Raw genomic sequence first — 12,469 nt, 5'->3', positions numbered from 1 at the left:
AGAATATCAATATACGCTGAATTCACACATCATCTTCACACCACCATGGCACCGTGCACCTGAACTTGTGGAACCAAATTATATGAACCAAACCCAGATAAGATAGATAAGATCAGGAAAGGGGCAGGAAAATCAAAAGGGTTATCAAGCATTTGATGCTAACCCGCTTGCTAGCTTGAAGGTCCTGACCGTCTGGTCACCATCTGGCAGATTTAAAATCATGGTGGAGTGTTGTGAAGCCATGAGGAACGGTTTCATTAGACTAAAATAAGTTAAAAAAAATCTAAATAGATTCCAGTCAATTAAAAAAACTACTTAAGTCATTGTTGGGGCAGATACTGGCAAAATTTTACAAAATATACAAGATGTGACTATCAAAAAAGGACATAAATATTTGTGTCCTGCAGTGCTGCACTGAGGTTTAGATGTAAAAACCCTGTAGCTGTGCTTACTACTGCTTCAAAACAAGCAAGACATTGACATACACTCTCACCGTCTCACAACCGCACAGCTAACATATTGTTCACAGACCAACACAATGAATTATCTCCCCCGCAGTTGTTCCTCTCTCCCTCACAACTAGGCACATGCTTCCTCCTGGTAGCTCTGTGTGTGCCTCGCAATGCTGAGAGGAGTGTAGAGTTGTCAGTCATTAATCTGCTACAGCACAGCCTGTAATCCTGATGACAGAGCAGAGCGGGCTTACAGAGAGCAGAGAGGATCTGAGCCCAGCCTGGAGTGGCGAACAAAGGAGCCAGAGAAGACTGGCTTTGAATCCATAAAGAGAAAGGAAATGTGTGAGGAGGTGTGTGTGTGTGTGTGTGTGTGTGTGTGTGAGAGAGAGACAGAGACAGAGAGAGAGAGACAGAGAGAGAGAGAGAGACAGAGAGAGAGAGAGAGAGAGAGAGAGAGAGAGAGAGAGAGAGAGAGAGAGAGAGAGAGAGAAGGAGGATTCTAGGTTGAGGTAGGTAACTATTTTGTCAGCAATGCAGCAGTGCAATTCAAGAATGCTGGCACACACAAAAGGGAGAAAAGCTTAGCATAGAAAGCAAACCATAGTGTCACACTGACACATCAGGTAAATGGGCCCCAGTCTAGTCTGGTCGTTAAGGAGCGCAAACTCCATGGCTCTGCAGAGAGAGAGGGAGAACAAGCCTATTCTGGGGGCCTCTTCAAAGAAACATCAAGGGGTCAAAGTTGGCTCACGCAATTCAGCGCAACATCAGTCGAGGCTGGGCTGAAAATGAAGGAGAAAGAAAAAAAATAACCATGTCTTGAGGCATCAACAAGCATGCATAATGGGCATGTGAAAACAACTACAACTGCCTCTGCATGCTGAGAGGAAGCAGCAAAGCTAATACTGCATGAGTCATTGAGCTTAGGCTGCTCCACAGATATTATGTTTCACTTTACCACATTACAACTAAAGAGGTCATTTCACAGTCAATCAGCAGTAGAAGGAGTTACAGATGTGCATGAGACGTAACCTGTCCGTGAGTCCAGCATCAGAATAATCTTATTTGAAGGCTTATGCAAAGACATGATGCAACATAAACTGCGTCTTTTCCCAATGAGTTAATGATGATGCTGATAAACAAGCCCCAAAGTTGCAGTGATACTTAAAAGCATTTTCTTTTCTTTGAACTGAGAAAGGAGCCTCATTAGTGACCGAATAAAAGAAAAATATGGATTGAATGTGGACCAGGGGATTCAAATTAAAAATACACCCACATGCATGCCCACACACACACAGGCACACAAAGACACAATGCCCGGGCAAATCCTCTAGCTTGGCTCTCTAGAATTCAGAGGAAAAACACACATGCACACACATTGTATCCCAGTAGCAATGCGGCACTGTGCGAGCATGTGTGTGTGTCATAGGGACATGATAAATAATGAATTAAAAAGTACCCGTTTCTCGACGACCTGCCAAGTTTCTGAGTCAACCTCGATAGCTGCAGATTGCTTCAATAAAATATGAGCTAAATTCTCCCCTGCCACAGCTGTCACTGATGCAAAAATGGGCAATGAAATGTAAATATGTTGCGGCTGGGCTCAGGAGGACACAGAAACAGTGTAGACCTGTGACACATGGGTTCTAAATCTGATGAACACTGCACACGTAAGAAATATTGCTTCATTTCTATGTGGAGTTTTTCTGGCAGGCTGGGTAAGGAGAAGTAAGACCTCAGTGTGCGTAATCCATCAATAAATGGTACAAATTTTGATTCGTTCTTTTTTTTTTTTTACATTTTTGCACTCACAAGCTTCAAAGTGCACAGTAAAGGTTTTTCAAAAAAAGAGTGGAATGATATTTGACAAGGGCCGAGATACTGGATGATGTTCTGAAGAACCTCCTGTATTCGTGGCTTTGGAGGAGCATCAACATGGGAGCTGAGCTGAGAGCAAAGTTATTCACTGTGTGCTCATTCCTTCACTTGTAATGATTTTTGTTACACAATTTCAAGCAGCATCACAGAAGCTAAGGCCCTGAATTCAATCATATGTTTGTTCATCTAAAGGCTAAAAGATATACCCCAGATTCTGCATTCTGCATGTGGGTGAACATGCATGCAGGTCAGTCGACATTCAACAGGTTGTTTTCTTATACTTGTAGATAAACCTACAAGTGTATCTTCTCAATTTTGTTTCAAACCTACCTTCATACAGAGTTTGCATCCATAATTTAGCTTTCTTAAATCTTGAACCAGGCCATGGTCAGCCTGACGTTAGCTCTGCTTGAAAAAATGCAAGCCTTTCATTGCCTGAAATTAGTAATATTCCCTCAAATGCTACTGCAGACCACTGAACCTTCTTGCCTGTCTATCCATCTGTTTGTCTTCCATTTCATATATCGTCTTTACAAAGACATAGACATAGACTCATTCACACCACTCATTGGTTTCTGAAGAGGCGTAATGACACTCAAATACAGAATACAGCATATTGGAAATGCTGATTCCAACTAACTTCTGGATAATCGAGAAACTGACTTAGATGCGGGGTGTAGTCTGCTGAACAGCTACAGTTTCCCCACCTGTCAGTCAGAAAAGCCATGCCCACAATAATCCCTAATTATGCAAAACTCCAAATAAAATGAAAACAGATTAGTTATAAAAAAAAATCATCCTTCCATATGGTTGTCAGGAGTAAATAATGAGGTATGAACCATCTTTGTACCGGGCTTTAAAGGTTTAATTCTGCTGCAAAAATTAGCATTTTATTATGCTTCCTAAACTTTTTGGACAACCTCAAGAAGAAGAAAGTTACTTTTATTAATCCCAAGGGGGGAAATTCAATTTTTTCACTTGTGCTATTTTTTGGACATGCTACACACAGTTTTTGGTATATACATACAATCATGCACACACATGCAGTGAACATGCTCAGAGTGAGGATGCTGCCATCAACCCGCGCACCCCAAGCAGTTGGGGGTTCAGTGCCTTGCTCAAGGGCACCTCGGCAGAGCCCAGGCAAGTGAACCAACACCTCTCCAGCCACCAGTCAACTTGCCATACTTCATCCATACTGAGACTCAAACTGGCAACCCTTTGGTTCCCAAACCAAGTCCCTATGGACTGAGCCACTAACGCCCCTCAAGTTAACGCTTGTTGAACTGATGCTTTTGAACTCAAGCATTGGCTTTATTTTTCAACACTGGAGGCTGCTGCTTGTATCTATGTCGAAAACATTAAAGCCCTGTGTCTACTAATGGCGTTTTTTGCACCAGCAGTGCCTTTTCTATACAAGATCAAGGCAGTTCAGTGTTTTTCATGCTCAGCGTCCTCAGCACAGAAATGCCCTTAAGAGTGGCATCATCTTTTTTTGGTTGCTGCGCTCACAGAGCTCCTGAACAATAGTTAAATCAGGAGAGACAAAGTTTGAAGAATTAAATGTTATATTATGTTATTTTATTACTCTATTGGAATATTTTTGTGAGCGTAGGATTTACCTTTAGAGCACTGCCATACTAATCAAAATCCCTTCCCTCAAACTGACCAATTTAAATCAAGAAGGGGTGGGACTTGGGATACCAAACCAGGACACTATTATTTTTTATTGTTTTTACATTGTTTTTGTAAAATGTCCTTCAATAGATGCAAACCTTGAGCGTAAATGGTGACTTAAAACAGATGTATTGGTCACTTCCGAGGGAAGCTGAAGTGCAGTGAAACAACTTTTATAACCTATCAGCAAGTAAGTGCCATTAATGGCCCTAAAGCTATGACCATGAGGCAGCAATCTCGACAGTGTTATATCAAAATATATTATGCATTCCCTGTCCCTGACTGTTCTTACCTTAAAAGTTGCTTCTTAAAAATACCAACCTTGAATAGAATACCATGTTGGCAGTTAACTGGACATTTTTACACACCAAAGCCAACATTTTTAACCAGTCTTTGGCAGGTGGCAGGTGGCAGGTGCTAATTTTGTCCCCTGCGTAATTAATTTAAATGAGGGCAGCCAGTTGACACAGTGTGGCTGCCAACTCTTTTGCCACAGACAATGCAGGGACATCCAGCACATATGCCAAGTAGTTTACTATGCAACATGATTACTGAGTCTGAGTTTATTTTAAAGTCAATAGGATGAATATAAAAGAATAAAATTCATCGCTCATGTACCTAAAGGAGCAAACTGACAAACAAAAAAGCCCCTTATGTTGACTTAACCCAGGGCTATTTACAATCTGAAAATCAGCTTCCTCCCCTGCACAAACTTAAGTGTTTCTGTGAGATAAGCAGCAGTGGGGGTTATGGGTAACTGAGGGTAACAGAAACACACACACACTCCAAATCTCCATAACATGTTGTGTACATAGATTATATATAAGAGGAGAACAGAGCCTCAGTGTTCAAAGAGAGGCCAGTGTGCAAAAACAGCCCTGTAATACCTCTGAAAGATAGACTATGAAACATAGACGAAGTCTCAGGGATGTCACCCACTGGTTTCTGAAGAGACGTTCCGAAGCCAAATGATAGAGGTCACCATGTTGAAAATGCTGACTCGACCTAACTTTCAGTCAATGTAGACACAGACAAAGAGGTGAAGTTGAGACTGACCTTTAGTCTCCAGGCAAACGGCTACATTGCCTGCCTGTCAGTCAATTCAGCTCCTAATTATGCAAATATATGCATAAACTCCAAGCCTTCATATCACCAAAATGGATGAGTCATAAACAAATGAATCCCCTCTAGAGTGAGTACGAGTAAAGGGACAAACTATTAGGACAGAAAATGTTTTTTTCAGACAGGCTGTAAACATGTGTAGTATACTGTAAAAATTCACAGTTAAATATAGGTGTTAATGAGGCCTCCTTGGATTTTGGGGAGCAGTGGACATTTGAGGAACTGCAGGTTTTTTTGTTTCATTTTTCAAGTGTGTCTATAGTCTATAGTAAAATGACCCAACTTTGCTTCAAAGAGATGATTTGTGAAGTACTTATAATTGTAAGTGTACCAAGCTCCTGCCCATCTGTTCACCAGTTCACCAGTCTCCAGTCTTTGTCTAGATGCTTTTTCATTGTCTTCCTTGTTGCTCTCATTTATAAATGTTTAGCTTTATGTTTTTCCTTTTATTTTTTACCAGACCAGCCTCCCTACCATCATCTTGCTTTTTGTTATAATTATTTTTCCTGGTGTCTCTCAGACATCAGATCACAACTGCACCATCTGCATTAGGGATCTTCCTTCATGCCTGCTCCAACAATATAATGCAAAAACATTGCTATCTTTCTGGAACTATTACTCTAGATTCATAACTAATGAGCATCTCCTAGTTTTAACTACTCTGACTCCAGTCTAAACTACTCTGACTCCAGTCATAACTACTCTGACTCCAGTCTAAACTACTCTGACTCCAGTCGTAACTACTCTGACTCCAGTCTAAACTACTCTGACTCCAGTCTAAACTACTCTGACTCCAGTCATAACTACTCTGACTCCAGTCTAAACTACTCTGACTCCAGTCATAACTACTCTGACTCCAGTCTAAACTACTCTGACTCCAGTCTAAACTACTCTGACTCCAGTCTAAACTACTCTGACTCCAGTCTAAACTACTCTGACTCCAGTCGTAACTACTCTGACTCCAGTCTAAACTACTCTGACTCCAGTGTAAACTACTCTTACACCAGTTTAAACTACTCTGACTCTAGTCTAGAAGACTACATATTAATTTTACCATTTACCTCACACACACAAATAAAAGATTAATAAAGAAAAAACCCAAACATCAGCCGTAGGATCCACTCTTTGTATGAAAGTAATCAGAGCTTTTAAATGTAAAATTTACAATCGTATGTCAATCAGCATAACTAATGATGCTGAAAAATAAGAGTTTATAAAATAGTAAGAAGAAATTCTGTACAAAGAACAAACGAGTTCATGTCTGTGCTGCCTGCAGGGCAGTGTATGTGCAGAGGAACACGCTTGACAATTATTTTCAGGGGAATGTGTCACTGTGTGAGAGGAGTCTTCTGAACATCAAAGTCTGTCTCTCTGAAGACATGTTAGATAACTTGAAAGTCCTGTGACTGCTTTGCCAAGAGGTGCTTTCCCTTTGTTTGGCTCTGCCAGTTTGTTTTCTTCTCCATAGTCGAGTAGATGATAAAGACTGTGAGTTCACATTGCATCATGGACCTGTTCGCCGCAATTTAGAATCCAAGGACATGATTGACATTGAACATGACTTGAAAAACAAAAGTATTGTGACAGATGGGCAACGCGCAGGGATACATTTCTTTTTATTTTATTCAGAATTCAAACAGAGAGCATTATAAATCCATCAATCAGTCTTTATTTCTTAAGCACAAAATCACAACAAACGTTATCTTAAGACGCTTTTACAAACATAGCAGGTCTAGACCGTACTCGGTTAAATTATTAACAAAGACCAAACATCAAGACAGGATATGATCCGTCCCTTCTTACTGACAGGACTCAATCAAATCTCATCTTAATCCACCATGAGCATTGCACCTCGCAGTAATTAGCTAGTTACAGCGGCAAGGAAAAACTTCCTTCTAACAGGCAGAAACCTTGAGCAGAACCAAACTCATGTTAGACAGCCATCTGCCTGGACCGAGTTAGGGTTGGAAAGAGGGATAGAGGAGATTAAGAGAGCGAGAGCAATGATAGTGATGAGACGTATAGTAGTAGTACTAGCTGTTGCCACTGGAGTCCAGCACGTCTGTAGCATAGACTGTATTTATAATGGACAGCGTCGCTCTGCCTTTTCCCATTGTATGGTTTTGAAGCTAAAATATCCCATTCCAGAACGCTGCCATCTTGTAAATTTTCTGCAGCCAGAGTCTGCACAGTAAGGAATTTGTGTGTTTCCATGGTAACAAGCTCCACCCTACAGCGTACCGTCTCGAGGTCCTACGGAGTTTCTCTCTACGGCAGCTGTCAATCAAAGTAAAACCGGGTGTAAAACCCGTTTTTTAACCTCTAATAACCAAGGAAAAAGAAACTTTTCAGAAAAAAGAGGCCTTGAACACAAAGCAGTCAAATAATAACTACATATCACCACAGCATACGGATGTGAGAAACATTTGTAAGACGTGTATTTATTTTTTAAAGTTTGACCGCAGCCCCATTCAAATGAATGGTGCAGACAGAGTTTTTGACCTATACTGCAACCAGCCACTAGGGGGGGCAGTTTTTGTGGCGGCCTCATTTCGAGCCGAGCGAGATGATATCCATTTTATATACAGTCTATGGTCTGTAGCAGCAGGACGTTTGCGGCAGCTGAAACAGAGCAACAAATGAGACGATGAAGCTCAGGGACTCCAGAAAGGTCTATGGATTGTAACTTTAATGGGACAGCAGCATTATGAAAGTTAGATTTTTGTGATTTTAGTTTTTCTTATTAGTTGTTCTAAAATAATATCATTCCTGTAGGGTTTTCATTGGCTTCTCCACAACAAAGAGCTCAAAAAAGGAATAGCTGAGTTTCTTTCAGATCATGGTCCTTTGCTGTTGAGATGGAACAAGAATGCCATTGAGGGTTGTTTTTTTTGCATTTGCCAGCAAATCTCCTGAAACAAAGTGGGTCAGAAGTGGTCATAGCAATCAATATATCTGACATCTGATGGAGGTTGTTCTTCCTGGGGACAAAAGCTGTAACTCGGTGCTAATGAGAGAATCAATTTAAAGCCATTGAAAATCTATTCATGTATTGAAAGGTGGAAATAAAGTGCCCTCAATGTAGAAATAGCTCATGTCACTACCTCCTTGGATTTTGTCATTTAAAAAAAAAATCCAGATTCTAGACACTTGACTCCTTTCTTTTTAATATTTGGGGTTTATATGGGAAGGAATGACATGGTATTTTTCATCTGATTTTGCACTGTGTACCATTCATTTCATCTTCAACTGACTGTTTTTCATATGTTTTACACAACATCTGATGTTAGACCAGCTGCATTATCATGTAAAATAAGCTTTTGAGTTTTATTTCCCACGGCATGAAAACAGCAACAAGAGGCCGCTGCCTCCAACTCCTCCTAATTAGCACAGGAACAGCCAACAGCATACAACACATATCACATTATGAACCTCATCTACCTGCAACATATACGCTGGGTCTCTTGTGACATAATTATGTGAGTTATGTTGTGGCATTAATTGGAATTACCGTCCCTGAAGATCAGTGTCAGTAGATGTTATATTACTATCTCTTAGAAGTTGAGCCTGGAGGTACTAAAGGAGTCAAGTAAAGTCACAGTATGTGATGTACACCATGAACCAAATCAATGGAGAGGAAAGAGAGCATTAAATAATGAAAGAGAGATCTTAACACCCACATAAATAATGTTTCTTAAAGTGCTCTACTTTTTTTCTTTTTCATTTTTGGTGATATAATGTCTACTATATTATGTCTAAAAACATTAAGCCTATGTTTGTTTAAGAATAAGTTGCAAAGCTCAGTCTTATGTAATACACAAAGACAACATTTCCTCCAAAATAATGTGCACATATTCAACTAAAATTTGCATACTGGGGCATGTTGCATCACAATCTTCACATTCCTATAATTCCAGCCACTATTTGAATTTCTGTAATTTATGCCACACAAAATGTACTATGTAAACTACTTCACTCAATACTGAATTACAAGTGTAGGCTGGGTTTCTTCAGCTTTGTTTCTCCTCCAGATTTCCCCAGAAATGCTCTTCACTTGTAAGTTTTAGTTGAATCAAAACAACAGCATTACAACAATTTGCAAGCAACCTGCTGGCTTTCTTGTGAGGAGTGTTAGTTGAACTCTTGAAGAAGTCTGCACACAGTGCTAAAAGTTTTTAGAAATCGCCTTACTCCTCTAAATTCTGGGGTATTAAAAGATGTTCTTTCTATTATTAAATGGTTGGTTCCTTAAATATATGGTTGGACTGTACATAGGCCAAGAGAGTGACAGGTATGCACATTTCATGTTGATAGAGAGGAGAAATGAATGACTATAATCAAACAAGTTCTGTGTACAGGTGTGTGAAATAGATATAATTAAAATTAGACTTTTTAATGTTGATGTTATTTACTATTCAGGCTTGAAAGAAGTCTTTGCTTAAGTTAACGTGTAAAACATTCATCTAAAACTGGTCCAGTATGATTTCAAGCCCTGCAAACCGAAAACATAGCAAAAGTACTGTGTTGTTATCAACTAGATGGATTTTGAGAGTCATATAGGGTCTTTCTCTGGACCCCTTCCTACTTAGGCCGGTGATGAGTTGTTTAGCCACACCTCATCACTCAACCACTGGCTGTCAGGTTGGTGTCCACAGAACGGCGTGGGCTTCATTGATAATTGGAGATCTTTTTTGGGCAAACTTAGTCTGTTAGCTCTAAAAAAGGTTAGGAATTCAGGGTTTATATTTGTTTCAATAATGTTCTTGATTAGCTGTGTTAAACAGTAAGTTTGAAAGAAAATAAAGTCTTATTAGGTTCTTTGGAGAAGTACTGACTCCTGTGAAGTCTCTTTTGCAACTTTGTCGTGACCCCTGAGGATCCAGCTTGGCTAATATGACTCTACCATGTCTGCATGCAAGAGCAGCTAGAACAGGGGTCAGCAACCTGCAGCTCTGGAGACGCATGCGGCTCTTTCATCCTTATGCTGTGGCTCCCTGTGGCTTTGGAAAATAAATGATGAGTAATCAATTTAAGTGTATTCAATTTTTGTTAGTTAGTTTTTTTTTAACTGTTATTCTAAATTTGAAGATTATTGTGAACTTGTAACATTAAAATAAAAAGCAGCTTAGTTTGTTTAATTTTTGGTCGCTCAAAGTATGCATCACAACCTTCAAAATTCCCGCTGGCGGGTCTCACACATCGGGACTTATACTTTACAAATATGTATTTTATTGTTCAGTGAAATAGTGCGCTTTTAAAAATAAAAAATTCAATTTAGGTCAACTCTCTGCTACATGCTCAGGCACACTAAGGATGACGGCACACAGCATTTTTGTTTTGCAGATGGATAATTTATAAGTTCGGCTCTTTATGACATAAACCTTCCCAGCGTGTTTTTTTCCCCCAGAGTTTAAAATTTTCAAAATGTTTTCTTTGCATACCAAAATACAATTTCATTTATCCCTGAAGCACTTCGTTGATTTCATAAGCAACACACTATTGTTTTTTACACATAGCATACCGGTAGAAAAACAATATACTGTTATCTTCTATTTAGATGTCAAAAAGGATTTGCAGTTGCCGGTGTTTTCTTTATTGTGGAAACCGGGTCCAAATGGCTCTTTCAGTGTTACAGGTTGCTGACCCCTGAGCTAGAACATCACTGTATGATGATTTTGATTAAATTAGTTATTTCCATTTGACTGTATGATGACAATGAGCATCTGAACTCGTTGGAGAGGTTATAATTATATTGTGGGCACGAGATAATAACTTGCGCTCAAGTTGTTTTTTATTTTTTTAACTGTTTGGGACTCCAGGGCCTCCGTACATAAGAAACAGACAGCGCAACACAGGAAAGACATTTCAGGCTGCACCCACAGACCGAATCCCTAAAAGAACACTTCACAGCTGATCTGTGGCTCCCATGTTGAAGCGGTAATCTGATAGCTGATCGTTCTCAGGAGGAAAGTCAAGTCTTGACAACTCAAACAGTCAAAGATCCTTCCGTTCCTGCACAGCACCCGATGAAGCCCGTGTATTTATGACATTTAATTTCCTGCTATGAGAAACAATATTCTCAGGTGTATCAGACTGCAGGAACACCTGGGCTCCGTCTGATTAAAGTAGGCACCTGTAACCCTGCAATGATGGCGTCTTTTTACGCGTTTTGGATGTGGACTCTTATCCAGTTTTGTTACGCAACGATCTACACCAACGACTGGGCGATAAGAATAAGAGCTGACAATGAGTCTGTGAACAGGATAGCAGAGAAATATGGATTCACAAACACGGGTCAGGTAGGTTTTGTGAAAACTTCATGTAAAAAATGTGGAACGATCAGTCTTGATATCATGACTTTCTTGATTCATCCCCAGACACGGTGATGTAAGCCTATGCAGAAGCTTTCTTATGTGCAAAACTAAACAAAACAAAACACAAAGAAAACAGACAAATTCAAGTACAGTGTTTTTGAAAAACTCCCTCAGATCTTTATAATATCTGATCTACTGATTTAAATGGGGACTTATGCAATATCATAAAAAAATATTGTGGCAAATATGCATCAAGTAAGCAACGTAAATGTAGTTTATGGGAGATTAACTGCAATAAATGTCATTGCTTTTGCAATTCTCTGTCCATTGATTCGTGTTGTTTTTCAAGAAAAGTGTCAAAATCGACAGTCACATAGCTTTAATAGCTGCAGTAGATGATTATCCTCAAAATGAGGAAAAGGAAATGAACTTAACTGTAAGAGGTAAGACTTAACTGCCACTCTGCTGCTGCCGAATGAGGTTGAATAATAGTTTTATCACACAGAATGATTACTTTTACTTTTGTGGAGTCCCGCACAAGTTTTTATATAAAAAAATCAGTAGCTGCTCATCTACATTACAAGCCTGTCTGGATGTGTGTGGGTGTGAGAGGGAGACAAAGCTGCCAAAAAATCTAATTTTCTTCTCTCAGCTCTCACCTCCATTTCATTATTCTCTCCCAGACCATATAATAGTAATTATCCAAACAGTTAAAGCTCCAAGAACCAAGATCCAGCACTTTATTGCCATTTTAATAAGGGCTGCAAATAATTATCTAGTAATCATGTACAAGAAGGGAATATGAAAATAACTAAAATCAATCAGACAAGACATGTCAATACACGCAGAGAATGAGCAAATAAAACCAAAGATCAATAAATAATAAAGCAAATAAATAAAACATGGCGAGTTATAAAGCTCAGGGTCATAAAATCCAACACAAGTACTCCCAAAGGATTGCTGTAATGAAAGTTGCTGGTATTGGGTTCTATGTTTCAGCAGTTGTTATGACCCAGAAACTTC

The 12,469-nt window shown here is 39.5% G+C and overlaps 1 protein-coding gene across 1 annotated transcript in view; it reads left to right on the top strand.

Annotated features, from left to right (window-relative positions):
- Positions 1–10,963: 10,963 nt before the first annotated feature.
- Positions 10,964–12,469, top strand: part of pcsk5a (proprotein convertase subtilisin/kexin type 5a) — a 44,336-nt gene continuing 42,830 nt past the window's right edge. The window contains exon 1 of the mRNA XM_034710286.1: positions 10,964–11,431. Within this exon, the coding sequence (XP_034566177.1) occupies positions 11,279–11,431 (153 nt within the window). The 5' untranslated portion in view covers positions 10,964–11,278. The remainder of the gene's footprint in view (positions 11,432–12,469) is intronic.

Source organism: Notolabrus celidotus, chromosome 19, assembly GCF_009762535.1.
Source record: "Notolabrus celidotus isolate fNotCel1 chromosome 19, fNotCel1.pri, whole genome shotgun sequence".
NCBI classification, from domain to species: domain Eukaryota; kingdom Metazoa; phylum Chordata; class Actinopteri; order Labriformes; family Labridae; genus Notolabrus; species Notolabrus celidotus.
Note: the sequence above shows the minus strand (reverse complement) of the source record. Positions and strands in the feature narration are given on the sequence as shown.